The 16264-nt window shown below is 46.6% G+C and overlaps 1 protein-coding gene and 1 non-coding gene across 21 annotated transcripts in view; both read left to right on the top strand.

The window, feature by feature from the left end:
- PUM1 (pumilio RNA binding family member 1) overlaps positions 1-13891 on the top strand; it is a 124231-nt gene extending 110340 nt beyond the window's left edge. For all 20 annotated transcript variants that reach the window (XM_036025665.1, XM_028512798.2, XM_036025664.1 and 17 more), the window contains 5 exons: positions 76-213; positions 2920-3045; positions 4603-4724; positions 8618-8810; positions 12049-13891. In XM_036025665.1, the coding sequence (XP_035881558.1) occupies positions 76-213; positions 2920-3045; positions 4603-4724; positions 8618-8810; positions 12049-12180 (711 nt within the window). In that variant the 3' untranslated portion in view covers positions 12181-13891. The remainder of the gene's footprint in view (positions 1-75; positions 214-2919; positions 3046-4602; positions 4725-8617; positions 8811-12048) is intronic.
- Positions 9648-9718, top strand: LOC114498288. The gene has a single exon (XR_003684724.1). It is a non-coding gene; the product is annotated as a small nucleolar RNA SNORD103/SNORD85 (small nucleolar RNA).
- Positions 13892-16264: the final 2373 nt, after the last annotated feature.

Here is a 16264-nt window from a genome sequence, read left to right as displayed (position 1 = left end):
GTAAGGAGAACATTGATTGTCCAGGTGTGTGCTCACTGTGATTCTGGTGGTGCTTTCTTTCCTTGTCCCCAATAGAATGAGATGGTTCGGGAGCTAGATGGCCACGTCCTGAAGTGTGTGAAAGACCAGAATGGCAATCACGTGGTTCAGAAATGCATTGAATGTGTGCAGCCTCAGTCTTTGCAGTTTATCATCGATGCGTTTAAGGGACAGGTAAGTGACTTAGGAAAGAAATAAGGGAAACAAATTGTCGTGTGTTTCCATTGTGAGCAGAGAGGAGGGCAGGGTTTGTGGGGAGTCCTCAAGAGCTGCAGTAAAGAGCAGCTCTGTTCAGTGGCGGCAGACACCTGGCTCTGCGCACCCAAGGTGGTTCCTCCCTCAGCTGCCCGTGGGTCTCATCTGCACTGTGCAGACATCTGCTCCTGCTGGGACGAGTTAGTCCTCGGAGTGGTTATGGTTAAATCTCGTATTTGAAGAATAAAGTTTTTCCTTTGGTTAAGTACTGTTTATCTTGGTATTTAAAAAATTTAACCACATTTTAAAATTCAAGTAATTTACAGAACTAATCTTGCAGGTTATACATGAATGTGTTTAAAATAACAAGGTGTTTCTTGCTTGATTTTTTTTTTTCTTTGTGGGGCGGGTAGGGTGGTGATCAGGTTGATTTGAACTCTGCTAAGTGGTGGCACAGCTATAAATAGCTTTTATTTATTTATTTTCATTTAGCTGTGTGTCATAAGAACCTGTATGTTCCTAGTATCAGCTTCTGAGCACAATTTTCTTATGCCACGGTTTTTCTAGAGTTGCCCTTTAATTCACTGTTGTCATTAACTCCTCATACCCCTCTTAAGCTAGGTGGGACAAGAGAGTAAAATACATCTTGGGTGATCAAATTTTTTTCAAAAAAGGGAAATAACAAGTATATTTTTCAGGTGTAGTTATGTGTACTGCTAAGCCTAGATTGAAATGGGACTTTAGAGTTTTTTAGGTTTGGGGATTGTTCGAATATGGCAGGGGAATGTAAATTACAGACATTAACCCAGGGAGTTCTTGGTGTTTTCTGAGTTAGTGGGGGCGGAGATCTTTTTACTTCAAAATTAAGATCTTATATTTTTCAAAATATGTAACTGAGAAAGTGAAAGCATTAAATGACTAAATGGGAGAGAATATTTTCAAGATGAAACTGCCAAAGAGTTGGTTAGCAGAATATATAAAGAATCCCTGTAATCAAAGAGAACTATATAAATTAATGTGAAAATAGGCCAAAAGCTTGGATATGTAGAAGAAACAAATTGCTTGTGGACATATGAAAAAATAACTCCACTTTAACAATCAGGAATATTATGCAAAATAGAGCCACAAATGGCAGGCCACTTCCTACCCACTGGTTGCTATGTATTTATTGGCAGGAGTGTGAGGTGTGATCCACCGCTCCTGGGAATAGATATTAGCACAGCCATTTGGGAAAATAATGTTGTATCTTCTTTCAGGGTCAGCACTTTTATTTTCTGAGACTTAGCACTCCTGGCCGAGTTGTATACCTCGTGAAACATTTGCAGATGTACATCACTGGATGTATTTAGACATGTTCAAAGCAGCATTATCCTCCTGGTGGGAAAAAAAAAAACAAATTATCTATGTGTCCATTAGCTGAGAATTGAACAAAAAATTCTAAAATAAAAACCTTGTGTACTTACTCAACATTATACTGTACAGCTAGCTATACAGAGTAAACTTCAGAGGCCTACTGTATTATAAGCAAATATTCGAAACATAAAATTGATGAAATAAGTTGTTCCAGACTGTGTGTTAGCATTTCTGTAGTTACAATCGAGCAGAACCACGCAGTACGCTGTGTGAGGATATAGTTACACACGTGAAGCTACAACATAAAACCATACACGAGGCAAGTGGTGCAGCGACTGACACTTTCAAACATCTAATAAGTGTTAGCTGTTGTCATATTTTTACAATTATTGTCATCTTTAAGGTTTTATTTATTTATTTATTCATTCATTTTTAGAGAGGAAGAAGGAGGGGGGAAGAGAGGGAGTGACATTGTTTGTTGTGGGAGAGAAACGTCAGTGGGCCGCCTCTCCCGACACATCCCAAGCAGGGTTCCCGCAGTGCCGGCTGGTGCCCTGACTGGGCGTCAGGCTGGCGACCTTTCGCTTTGCAGGGCAACACCGAGCCCACTGAGCCAGACCAGTCGGGGCGTATTGTCATTATTCTCAGTAACAGACCTGAGTGGCAAGCTGGCCCAGGTCATTTGGCCAGGAAGGGCAGAGTGGGGATCAGGTGGTTTGGACTTGAAGCCTGCGTCTTATCTCCCGCCAGACCCAGCAAAAGAGCTTTTCTTACATAGTGCCAGAAAACACCCCAGTTCAACTCAGAATGCTACTTTGTGATTATGGGAAAGCACTCAGGATTGGATCCCATCCCTTTTCTGTCCTCGCACCCCACCCCCACCCTGTCCTTTCACACGGACTCCTAAACCAAGTGTATTTTTCATGACCTCACTCATCCTCTTTCTTTCTAGGCTCCTTGGAAAAGTCTTTTTCAGCTCTAAATTTATGTATATCTCAGAATTTCTAGAGTAGTTAAGAGAAGGGCTTACAAACACATGTGCATACACACTTCACTATTTATCCATAGAGAGAACTTAATGTCATATTTATAATTTGAGATTTTGAGTCATACTAGAAAATAATCCCCTGGCTCTGTCATTTACTATCTGTGTGACTGCTGGCACGTTATGTAAACTTACAGGAACTTCAGTTTTCTCATCTGTATGTAGAGAATAACCAGGACTGTCTGTCAAGGTCATTGTGAAGATTAGTGGGATAATGTATATTCACAGTCTGAAGCATTAGAACTGACAGCTGTTATTTTTGGCTTTCTTACTTATGTTTGGCCTAGGTATTTGCTTTGTCCACGCATCCTTACGGCTGCCGAGTGATTCAGAGGATCCTGGAGCACTGCCTCCCTGACCAGACACTCCCTATTTTAGAGGAGCTTCACCAGCACACAGAGCAGCTTGTACAGGTAGTGGAGTTGCCAGTAGAGTAACTGCAAACACCTGTGGGCTCGTGCAGGCCCAGAGCTTGTGTGTTTTCTCAGCACAGGTATCCATTCCAGCAGAGGGTGACGTTAGTGTGTTTAAAATGCCCACTGAAGCTTTTGGGCAACTGTTCCTTTACACCGGCCTGGTTCGTGTTTTGTGAATGTGGGTAACGACTAGAGCCTGGCCTCGGAGCAGAGAGATACGCCCGCCAGAGCTCTGCTGTGGGCCGGCCAGCTGTGGCACTGGTGGCAGGCCATTTAACCTCTCTGGTCTCAGTTGTATCATTTCAAATTAACTAAGTGGATTGCTTGATTTTCTTTCTAGCTCTGATGCTTTCTTTTGCATCTACCACTACAAATTTCTCCCACATCATACTGTTTGACCACTTTTGCCTATGGTATGTTATACTGAAACAATTTTCTTAAAGCCAGAATTTATATCTATTTAAAATGCCCAAAGGCCCAAAGATGTCCTGAAGTAATTTTTTGTTGTTGTTAGCATTTGTTTTTTTGTTTTGGCATGAAGTGTGATATTATAAATGTATTAAATATTCATTGTAGAAGAATTCAAAAATGTAGGAATTAGCAATAAAACAAAAGAGATGGTCATAATCCTACCATCCAGAAGCAAACATACTTGTCATTGGCACTTTTAAAAAATATTACTTGTATGCTCTTAATTTTTTACATCTTACCAAAAAGTACTTTTGCCTCTGGAACTCCTTACACACATTTATTTTCTCAAAGTGTCTTCTTTCACTTTAGATGAATGAGGCTATCCATTATGTGCTTGTAGTGTTTATTTAATCAAGCATTGTCTGTTTTATTAGACATAAACTTTGTTTCCAGTTTTTGTTGTAGACAGGCACAGTGACTGTATATTTCTGTTTGAGAGAAAAGCATTTCTTTATTCCCACCTACCTTTGCTTTTTTGTTCGTTTTGTGTGTGTGTGTGTGTTTGTGCGCGCGCACGCGCAATATTTTATGAAGAACCCAACTAGGCCCTTGGGAGATTACACACACACACACACACACACACACACACATATTTGCCTAGTAGTAATGTGTTCATGTTTTGTAATCATAGGAGAAATTATCATTACCTATTCTATTTTGAAAGTTCTTACGTGTTCATTAGTATTCAAGTAAGCCATCATAGTGTTACAGGAAAATAGGAGTTGATTAAGTATAAGGCTTTAGGTAACTCCCTGAACTCTTTTTTTAAAAAAAGTGTGTATTTTTATTGTATAAACGTACCATAGTGTCCCCCACCCCCCACTGGATTTACTGGAGTGATACTAGTTAACAACGTTCTGTAGGTGTCTGGCGCACACTTCTGCAGCTCTGAGTGGTTGTGTGGTCACCGCCCCAGTCAAGTCCCGCTCATCACCATTTGTCTCCCCCCGCCCCCCACCAATCCTCCCTGCCCCCCGTCAGCACAGTGTTGTGTATGTCCATGAGCTTTTTCATTTTTTTGAGGCCCCCCCAAATGAACTCATTTTTACATAAATTTTATGTCTTCTTTTGTTTCTTAAACAGGATCAGTATGGAAATTATGTAATCCAACATGTGTTGGAGCATGGTCGTCCTGAGGATAAAAGTAAAATCGTAGCGGAAATTCGAGGCAATGTACTTGTATTGAGCCAGCACAAATTTGCAAGGTATGAGCTTTGAATTACACGGGCTGTTTTCCAGAGGAGAGGATTAAATAGTATTTTAGGTTTAAAGAGAAAGAAAGAATTTTCATTTTTAAAAAATATTTATTTTTCTTAAAGTATACATAGTTTAAAAAGTTAAATAGTTCTGCTACAAAGCATAAAACATAAGAAATCCCTTAGTGGGCCCCTCATTTCCCTCATTCCCCTGATCACTGTGACTTGGTCGGAGCACTGTCCCATAACTGAAAGGTCGCCAGTTCAATTCCCAGTCAGGAAGCCTGCCCGAGTTGTGGGCCAGGCCCTGGTTGGGACATGTGCAGGAGGCAGCTGATCCGTGTTTCTTGTGTCAATGTTCCACTCCAGCCCCCCGAGTGAGAATAAAATAAATTTTTAAATAGAAAATATAAGTTTTATACTTTGATAAACTGAACATTTCATTAACTTGTGTAGAATTACGAAATGTTCTTTACTCAGTTTCCTCTTGGACACATGAATTAAGACAGTGTATCATATATATGTGTATGTATATACATATATATATATATATATATATATATATATGTGCCTTCATAGTCTTCAAATCTCTTTTTCATTCTTCCTGTTTTACCAGCTTAAGCATGAAGTGCACTAGTCTTTCTCAGGTTGTGAAGGATGTTTTAGGGAACTTATAAGGTGCATAAGTTGGAGAAGAAAGGGATGGCCCTCCGATGGCCTAGTGGTTTGGCTTTCTAATAGACACTGTATAACCTACCATACACATAACGTAATACTTTATATTTTTCTTTCTTTTTCATAAGGGTTTTTATTTTTATTGTTTATTTGAGAGAGCAGGGAAGGTTGGGGGTGAAACATTGATGTATGAGAGAAACATTGACCAGTTGCATCTTATCCTCAACTGGGGACCTGGCCCGCACCCCAGGCATGGGCTGTGACTGGGAGTTGAACCAGTGACCTTTTGGTTCACAGGCTGATGCTCAATCCACTGAGCCACACCAACCTGGGCTATATTTATATTTCTCTTCTCTGATTTTTAGGGCAAATTGCAGGGCTGTGTGACTCATAATCTTGATATTTTTAAATGGTTTATTTTTTGTTTGTAAAATCTTTAAACATTACAGCATGGAAAATGAGAAAAGAAATAAAGGCGCCCATAGATCCAGAGTCCTGGTGGCCTGATTGTGTCAGGGGTTATCTTGTAGGCCTTTTGTTGTTCCCGCACCCCACCCCACCCCACCCCGACCAGGGAAATGGGTGTCTGAGTCTCTCAGGTCTCTCCTTTGGGTCACTGTCCAGTGTACTTTTTGTTCATTGTATTTGATGTCTCACCCTTGGATATAGTGTAAGTGTTACTGTTACAAAGATCTGTGGTCAGGTGATGACTGAGCAGCTACTGTAGGCCCTGCTCTTCCACAGATAACAGCACATTGTGGACAAAATGCCAGAGAACACCCTGAAGGAATTAAGGAGTGGCCAAGAACAGATAAATCGGAGGGCGAGAGGGGGACTATTGATATTTGGAAGGAGGTGATTGCACCGGGAAATGCCCCTCCCTCCCCTTAAAATTTTTTTTTATTGTATTAAGATGTAATTGACATATAACTGCAACAAAATGTGTTGGTCTGATACATTTACATATTGCGCTGTGATAACTACAATTGTGTTAGCTAACACCTTTATGTCAGTCATGTGATTATCTTTTTATTGTGTTGAGAACCATTATGATTTAGTCTCTTAGCCTCTTCTGAATTTTTATAATATAGTATTGTTGACTATAATCAGGACATTTTCTATTTTTAATGGCTTTTAGCCTATAGACTATTCCCAGGCTGCTCCAAGCTGGGCTCCTATGTTGGGGTAGGAAATCTCCAGTATTCCCAGAAGGCAGGGTTTGGGGAAATTACAGCAGTAGACGTGGCAGAATGACAGGGAAGAAATCCTGGAAAGGAGGAGAACTATGGGGGTGGGGGTCCTGTATTTTAAACTCCCCAAATGTCTGGTTGAGTCCTCAGTCACAGTTGCATGGGACACACTCCAGGCAGCCCAACCAGAGCTAAAGAAATGCACCAGGGTTTCACCTGCTGCCTCCTGCGTGGGAGTAGCTCACAGCTTGAGCTCAGTCAGCTTAACACCATTAAAGAAAGTGGGTGTGGGAGCAGTATTCTTTGGAGGAACATAAAAGAACTCAGTGTCTATAGTATATCATTTTCTGTGTCTAGATAACAGGAAAATGTGACCTGTACTCAACAAAAAAAGAGCAAGAAGAAAACGGAAAAAAAAAAAACCCCACCCAGATGTTGGAGTTAGCAGAAGAGGATTATAAAGTAGCTATTTTAATTATACTCAAGGTTGTAAAAGGGAAATATGCTAGAAATGAATTAAAATATAGCGAATGTTAGTAGGGAATTAGAAGCTTTATTGTAAGAGAAAAAAAATTAAATATATCATCTAAAATAAAATTTACTATATGGCGTTAAGAGTAAATTAGAGTCCTGTCTGGTGTGGTTCAGTGGATTCAGTGCTGACCTGCAAACCTAAAGGTCACCAGTTCGATCCCAGTCAGGGCACATGCCTGGGTTGCAGGCCAGATCCCCAGTAGGGGGTGTGCAAGAGGCATCCGATCAATATATCTTTCACATTGAAGTTTCTCTCCTCTTTCTCCCTTCCCCTCTCTTTAAAAATAAATAAATAAAATTTTCATCAATATTCACTTTCCTAACTTAAAAAATAGAGAAAACAGAAAAAGCAACCATTAAAATTGAAAACAGATCAGTAGGAATAAACCAAAAAAATAGATTAGCAACTTCCTGACATTTTTGGTGGCAACTCAGAGTACACAGTAAATTTTTATTGACCTTACAGTACAGGCGCGTGCGCGCACATGCCACCAAACCTGTGTTGTCCATGGTTCTGGTACTCAGCTATTCTGTTTCAGTTCTTAAAATGAAGCTGGTCACAAATCACTAAGTTGATTTTATTCCCACTCAGGGACTAGAAACCACAGTTTCAGAAATAATAGAATGAACCTTAAAGACAGAAACCATATTGATCGTGTGTTACAGTGGAATCCTGTGGCCAATTGGGATTCCGTGGTGACAGCTGATCCGCCTGCCGGCTTGCTTTCTTGACAGACAGTGCTGGGGACCGAGTCCTCCACCCAGAAGAATGAGTGTCCTGCCCCTGATCCATTTAGCAGAAAGTTGTGTTCAAATCCTTACCCCTTTGTAGAGAAAGTGGGTCTGGAGTAGATGAAGACACACCCAACCAAGCAGTCGTGAAAAGTGTGGGTTTTTTTTCCAGAACATTCGTGGCTGGCTTTGTGCTCCCTGAACCAGGCTGCCTTCTCTGCAGAGGGAGCGGCCAGTGGCCGTGAGGTGCATTCCCACAGTGCCACGCGTTCAGCTCATGCCGGACCTGCACAGTGCTGCAGAAGGAAGGCGGGGGGAAGTTTTTCTGTATTTTCAATTATCACTGTATCCAGTGGTAGAGGCTATTATATTAAATTAGTTTCGATAGCGTAGTGCACCGGATTTGATATATTCTTTCACTCAATGTGTCTGTAGAACTTGGCATCAGGGATGTTGATGTGAGACTTGTTCCTGGTCTCAGTAAGCACACAGAAGGGAAGACAGGTTTTGATTTATGTTGAAATGATGCTCATTTACCAGTTTGGCTGTTAACCAGTGTTGTGAACCTTGTGTTTAAATCCCTTCACTTTACCTGGGTGTGGTTTACTTTGGAAGCCACAGATGGCAAAGGTGGAGGGTCTCAGAACCAGTCAATGACACTCTTTCAAAAATGTTAAGATCTCTTGCTGCTGATCCTGAGGTCAGGGCAGAGGTCAGACAAGCACCGGGTCCCTGTTTCTGAGAGTTGTCCCTGGATGTGTCTCCTTGCAGCAACGTCGTGGAGAAGTGTGTCACTCATGCCTCCCGCACGGAGCGTGCTGTGCTCATCGATGAAGTGTGCACCATGAACGATGGTCCCCACAGTGCCTTATACACCATGATGAAGGACCAGTACGCCAACTACGTGGTCCAGAAGATGATCGATGTGGCAGAGCCAGCCCAGCGGAAGATAGTCATGCATAAGGTAGGCCAGGCTGGGCGGGGCTCAGAGAGAGAGTGTGAGGCCTTGGGTCCTTCATGTTTCTGAATGCAGAGGAGGGGCGGGCATCTCGCCTTTTTTTTTTTTTTTTTTTTTCTTTTCCAGAATTTGTCACTGGATTGTGCCTCATACTGTGCTCCTCTTTCCTTTATCTGGAGTGGCCACTGCCCCATGTTTGCCACCCCTCCTTTATCAAAAACTCAGTCCTTGGGGGAGATTTCCGTCCCTTATCTTCAGGCCATGCTTTTATCCACTTTCTCCTAGGAGACAAGCTTCTCAGTCCAACAAATCAGCCTGCTTGCCTTACTCCCTTTTCTCCTTATTCACCCCACCACCATTTACCGAATGAGTGCCTGGGCTGGCACATGGGCCTGATAGCCACTCCGGGCCAGACGCCAGCACAGAGATGACAGACTCATCCCTGCCGGCCGACCACAGCGTGGGGGCAAGGGCGGTGGATAGCAGTGGTGAGAGCATGTGCCCTGAGTCTTCGAGGGAGGCTTTGCAGGAGGAGAAGTCCAGGCTAAAGAGGAGTCAGACAGGAGAACAGGGAGAGGAGTCTGCAGGGTTGGGTGCTGTGTGTGGGAGCTGACCCTGGAGGTGCCTGCCGTGGCCCACGGCTTCAGGAGCAGCCACGACACAGGTCCCACCAGCTTCACCCAGCCCCACAGAGACCACGGGGCCCAGGAAGCCTAATAAACTCCCAGGCAGGTGCGCTGCAGCTTTGTTTGTGCTGTGAGCCTTGGGGTGCTTGTGATGTAGACCCTCGGCCTCTGGGCCCCGGCCTCACTCAGCCCTTGACAGTGGAGGGGATGGCCTTGTTCTGGCAATGATGAGCCACTTGCCCTCACTGAGAACCAAGTTCGGTAATGAGAATCTAGTTCTGAGCCAGACGAGGCACCTGCCACGTGCAGTTCAAAGCAGAACCAAGCAGAACACGGCATCGGTGTTGGCGATGGCGGCCGAGGGCTGGGGGAGTCCAGAGTCCTTGTGTTGTGAGAACCGGAGGTGTGCGGTCTGGGAGGCTGGGGAGGCGCAGGGAAGGTGGGGGGGCCTGCAGAAGTTTGGGGCATGTCTGCTCACTCCCCCGGCACTCACTCATTAAGCACACGGGCTCTGCAGCAGCCCCTCTCACCAGGGCTGCTGTGCTGGCGAGTGCGACGGGATGAGGCACAGATAGTTACAGTGGTGCTGGGGACATATTGAGAGCCCTGTGAGAGTGGTAGCAAGGTGCCTCTTCTAATGTGGGGGTACAGAGAAGGGAACCTAGTGTGTGAAGGTCTGGAAGCAGGAGATAAGACAGTGTGTTTGAAGTAGTAGAGCAGGTTCATTGTGGCGGGACTGTGGTGCCAAAATCACACTTACATTTCAAATCCTTGTCCTGGCCCTGGACGGCGTGGCTCAGTGGACCGAGCGCTGGCCTGTGCACCGAAGGGCTGACCGCATTTCCGGTCACCTGCCGGGGCTGTGGGCCAGGTCCCCCGTGGGGCCTGTGAGAGGCATCCGATCACTGCTTCTCACACTGATGCTTCTCTCTCTCTCTCTTTCTCCCTTCTCCTGTCTCTAAAAATAAGTGAACAGTCTTTTTAAAAAATGCCCCGACTGGTGAGGAACATGGAGAATGGGAGGCAGATGCGGCCGTGAGGAGGCTGTGGGGGGCCGCTAAGGTTGCAGGGCTGAGCCCTGGGGTGGAAGAGAAGTGGGCAGGCAGGGCGGGGCTTGGCGGCTGGTTGGTTGAGGGAGTCGGTCCTAAGAGTCCAGCGAGCTGAGAGTTGTCCGCCCCTCCCCTGCCAGGCCGTGCTCTTCTGAGCAAGAGGAAGGACTGCGAGTGGAGCAGGTGACTACTCTGCACCTCCCTTCACATAAGTAAAAAGTGAAGCTCCCCGCTACAACCTGTGCGTGCACTCACAGTGGTTAGTGCTGCTGTGCCACAGGGGAGAGGTGTGAGGGTTAAGCGCCCGGACCCCTCAGCCGGCCAGTCCCAGAGAGCGCTGCAGAGGGCCAGCGGCCGGCTTTCATGCGCCGACAGAGGCACCAGCCGTGTGCACAGTCCCCACTGCAGCCCGAGTGAAAGTGCAGCCGCATCATGTTCCTTTTCACCGATGAGTGCCGGGGGGTTAGGCAGGCGTCTGGGTCACCCAGCTCAGAACCCACGCCAACAGCTATTACTAATAATCCCTTGTCCTCAGAGGCTTCTAGGTGAGAAGGTCACAGCTGATGCGAGTCTGGGGCTTCCAGAGCTGCCCGGACCCCTCCCTGCTGTGCGGACACAGTGAAGGAGATGAGTGGGCCCCCCCCCCCCCGCCCCCGAGCACTCAGCCGGGAGAGCTCGTCAGGGAGTCTGAGGGCGCAGGTTCCAGTGTGTGGGAGTCACGGTTCTCACCCGTGGGTGCGGTGTGGTGGCTAGTGAAGCAAGTGGTTGTGAACACACGTGTTACGCCCTGCAGCTGACATACACAGAAAGCTCCGTGAGCTCACAGGAGGGGAGAGGTGGTCTGGTTACCTGGGACACGCGGGGCTTCTCCATGTGGATCTGCCCAGGGAGGGGAGGACAGGACGGAGGGGAGTGCTGGCGGCGCGGAGCCAAGTGGGCTCGGAGGGGCCGGTGAGGCCGGTGCAGCAGGGTGAGCTCGGCAGCGACGGAGGTGGTTTGCTCCAGTTCCTGTGCTGCCCCTTACTAGCCGTTTAACTCTGGGTGGGTGATTTCACCACTGTGCCTGCATCTTTTTCATCAGTGAAATGGAGACAATCACACCTCTCTTGGGAGGCTTAAATTAACCAGCCTGGCTCCTGTGAGTCATTTTTATTGTCATTAGTAGCTTTCTGTGATCCTCTGTGAACTGGAGGATGGGGTCAGGTGGTGAGTTAGGCTCCGCGGTGCCCTGGAATAACCCCCTCTCGGGAGACCCAGGGCAGGAGGCACTGCCTGCCTGTCCCAGGGAGGCTCTGTGCAGGTGGGGTGGGCGTGGGATCATCGGGGTGTGCTTCCTCCAGACTGTCGTGGGAGTGGTCCACAGCTGTCCCACCTCCACTCCGGAGTCCTCACACCCCAAGTGAGCGCGCAGGGTAGCAGCCGCTCTCCTCTTGTGGCCGGTCAGTGCAGCTCTAGGTTGCTGGAGGCCGTGCATTCCTGCAGGCACCGCGGTGCCCGGGAGGAGTTGGGCGCCCGCCCGCCCGCCACTGTTTTCAGACCAGAGTGACACAGCCTGTGCTTCCTCCGCAGATCCGGCCCCACATCGCGACCCTGCGCAAGTACACCTACGGCAAGCACATTCTGGCCAAGCTGGAGAAGTACTACATGAAGAACGGCGTCGACCTAGGGCCCATCTGCGGCCCCCCTAATGGTATCATCTGAGGCAGCGCCACCCTGTCCCCTCATTCCCACTGACCTCACTAGCCCACTGGTGAATCCAGCCAGCAACCAGAAACGCTCTAGTGCAGAATCTGACATGGCTAAATGGTTGCGCCAGGATTACCTTCTCCAAAAAAAAAAAAAAAAAAAAAAAAGGAATCAAATCCACAAGTGGAAAAGCCTTTGTAAATTTAATTTTATTACACATAACATGTACTAATTATTTTTTTTAATTGACTAATTGCCCTGTTGTTTTACTGGTGTATAGGATACTTGTACATAGGTAACCAATGTACATGGGAGGCCACATATTTTGTTCAACGTTGTATCTATATTCCACACGTGCAGACTTTTCAGGGCGGTTGGTTTAACAAAAAAAGTTTAAAATAAAAGAAAAAAGGTTTTTAACTCATTTGCCTTGCTGGCAAGTTTTGCAAATAGCTCTTCCCCACCTCCTCATTTTAGTAAAAAACAAAAATAAACCAAAAAAAAACAAACCTGAGAAGTTTGAATTTTAGTTAAATGACCCCCAACTGGCATTTAACACTGTTTATAAAAATATATATATATATAAAATGAAAATTGTTTCAGAGTTGCTAAAGCTTCATTTTATTACATTAAGTTTATGAAACTTCTAAAAATTGCCTTTGTTGGAGACTGTTGCGCTGAGGAAGACGGAGGCGCCTGCTCCGGGACGCGGAGGCGGGAGCCCCGGGGTCTCTCAAGGCCGGGCAGGTGCGCTCGTTTACTGCCTGTTGGATTTTTGCTGTTAACGTCGAAAGGCAAAATCTTGATTATTTAGCATGAGAAAAAATCCAACTCTGCTTTTGGTCTTGCTTCTATAAATATATAGTGTATACTTGGTGTAGACTTTGCATATATACAAATTTGTAGTATTTTCTTGTTTTGATGTCTAATCTGTATCTATAATGTACCCTAGTAGTCGAACATACTTTTGATTGTACAATTGTACATTTGTATACCTGTAATGTAAATGTGGAGAAGTTTGAATCAGCATAAACACGTTTTTTGGTAAGAAAAGAGAATTAGCCAGCCCTGTGCATTCAGTGTATATTCACACCTTTTATGGTCGTAGATTATAGTGTTGTATATTGTAAATTGTAATTTCAACCAGAAGTAAATTTTTTCTTTTGAAGGAATAAATGTTCTTTATACAGCCTAGTTATATGTTTAAAAAAAATAGCTTGGTTTTATTTGTCACCTAGTCAGACTGTAGCAAGATCCTTTCTAAATGTTATTCAAGATGATTCAGTTCACAGTAGTGTTTTTTTTTAATCCTAAAAAGTAATGTTTTGCTTATTTTGTGACAGTCGAAAGGACGTGCAAAGTTCAGCCCCTGCCCTCGCCTTCCTCACAATCAGAGCCCCTCTCACCTTGTAAAGTGTGAATCACCCTTCCTTTTTGTACAGAAGATGAACTGTATTTTGCATTTTGTCTACTTGTAAGTGAATGTAACATACTGTCAAATCTCCTTGTTTGAATATAGAATTGCAACACTACACGGTGTACATTTCCGGAGCCTCGTGTATATTTCCAATGGACTTTTTTGCGAGCACACTTGTAACCATATGTGTATAATTAACAAACCTGTGTATGCTTATGCCTGGGCGACTATTTTTTGTAACTCTTGTGTAGATTGTCTCTAAACAATGTGTGATCTTTATTTTGAAAAATACAGAACTTTGGAATCTGAGTCTGTGTGTTGCCTCTCCCCCACCCCCACCCAGGGCTGCCCTTTCTTTGCGCCTCTTTCTTTTTTGCTTGTTTTGTTTTTTGTGAGGGGGAAGGCGGTGGAGAGGATTGGAATGGAGAGAATTGGAATAGGGACGATGTGTCAAACTGGTTCTTGAGCCCAATTTTGACCCAAAGAGGTTGGTTTTAGCCTGCCCAATGCTTTCAAAACCAAGATACTCCACGTTAATCCAATGTCCAACCTCTACTGAAGAATGAGGACACTCCTCCCTGGGCCCGGAGTCTGCACGCCAGCTGCGAGGAGCATCGGGAAGAGCCTGAGCCCTGTGGCTCGCCCCCTTCCTCTCCAGATGGCCCCTGCCTCTTCGGACCCTGGCCGTGCTTGCGAGCCAGGGGTCTGGACTAGAGTGCGGTCAGCGACAGACGTCACCAGCTGAGTTAAGCGTTGGGGTACCTGATTTTCCCAAGGCGGGGTTGTAGGTAAGGCATCTGGATGGCTGCCCAGTCTTCCCGGACCCCCCAGCACCCCCTCCAGTTCCCCCTCCCGAGCCCCTTTCCTCTCTAGGCTGCTCCTGTCCTCACCCTGCCCGCTGTGCCCATGTCCTAGCTTGCTCATCTTATCCTCTGCCTGGGGAGGAGGCCCTAGGTCATGAAGGTCACTGTCACACCTGTGGATGCCCACCTTCCCTTTACGGCCTTTTCCCCAGAAGCTGCTTGGGGAACCACTGCCACTAGAACATCGGCCTGTGTTGGCAACTACAGGGTCAGGGAGGCCAGACAGGAGCCACGCGACCTCACACCTGGACGTGGAACCTCAGGGTGGTCGCTGGAGAGAACTTTGCATGGCCCCCTCCCAAGGGTAAGGGATGGTGACTAGCAGGCCCTGGGGTCCCTGGAATAAAGAAAGAGGGAGCTGAGGCATGCAGGTTGCGAGTTCAGAACCTGATTTTGCTTCGGGGGCTGTAATCGGGTCCTGCTGAAGTCGCGGTGGCGCTGCCAGAGGTCGTGTTGGGCGGGCATCAAGAACCGTGGATGGCTCTGGAGTGACTAGGTGCAACTGTGGGTCCCTCCACTCTGTGTCCTTGGGTGTGTCTTCATCTTGAATCAAATTCCTTGCTGGAAGTGCATTGAAGGTGAAAATAACATGCGAAATGGTTCTCACATCATGTCAGGGCGAGTTTTGGCTACCAGGTAATGGTTTCACTGGACCCTTGTGGAGGCAGCCCAAGGGCAGGGTAGGCCCTGGGCAAGTGGGGGGGGGCGTGGCTTGGGCCTCTCTCCCATCTGCCCACTGCCGGTGCCCTGGAGCGAGGCGCGCAGCCACCCCTCCCCCCCCATCCCACCTGCTTGCCTCCCGTCCAAGCGGGGCTGGTTGTTAATAAAAGTCGAGTGGTGCCTGGCGCATAGTAGGCACTCACATGTTGGTTTTCTGTTTACACTTCATTACGGTTTTTATCTCCTTAGTTCTCTTAGCATTTGATGAAATGTTTGGTTTTGTGGTCTTCATTTGGTTTTTAGTGGTAGCAAAGCAAGGTGCTCGGTTAGAAATACTACCATCCCCTCAACCCCTCTTACTTCCAGCCTGTGTGGCTTTTCAGTCAGACAAATACAGGGTTTAATTTCAACCGCCTCTTACTGCCTGGGTCATCGTCCTTCTGAGCCCAGGTTCCCTTCTCTGCGACCTGAGGGAAATAAACTAGTACCTGCGTCAGAGTTTGGTACCTGGCACATGGGCATACCAAGTGGGTGAATGGTATTGATCATCTTACCTTTAGTGTCGCCCGCCCAGCGACTCTGCACAGGTTTGGTGAGCAAAATCCTTGCCTGTCGTGTAAAGAAATGTACATACAGTCACGTATCCTGAACTGACTGTTCAGGCATCTGAAGAGATGGTTCCCACCTGGTCTTCCGTTACGACAGTCCTGGAAGAAGTGGGGTTGCTGATCCCCACCTCACAGGCACGAAAACAGGTCCCAGGTTCTGATGCAAGTCTTCAGGTCGGACCACTTAGCATACACCCCTCCCCCCACAGGACTGAGTTCACGGAGCGGGCTGGACTCGCTCAGCGTCCACTTCCTCATCGGCCTGGACACCACTGCCCACTGCCGCCAAGGCTGCCCAAGGATGGGATGCTCTCTCTGGGCTGCCACCACCTAGACAACAGCTTCTTGGTGTCCCTACAGTTTATATAACAATGCTCCACCCGGGCACGGTGCTTTACAGAGCGCGTTCACATTGAAGTTGGAAGCGCGTGGGGCACTGGAGAGCAAAGCATTCATTTGAAAGGAGAAAAACCTGTGGCTTCATGTAGTTACCAGCTGCAGCCACACGAGGGTGCTGCCGCCTAAAGAAAGCAGCAGACGGAGCGATGCCT

Source organism: Phyllostomus discolor, chromosome 5 (genome assembly GCF_004126475.2).
Source record: "Phyllostomus discolor isolate MPI-MPIP mPhyDis1 chromosome 5, mPhyDis1.pri.v3, whole genome shotgun sequence".
Classification (NCBI taxonomy): domain Eukaryota; kingdom Metazoa; phylum Chordata; class Mammalia; order Chiroptera; family Phyllostomidae; genus Phyllostomus; species Phyllostomus discolor.
Note: the sequence above shows the minus strand (reverse complement) of the source record. Positions and strands in the feature narration are given on the sequence as shown.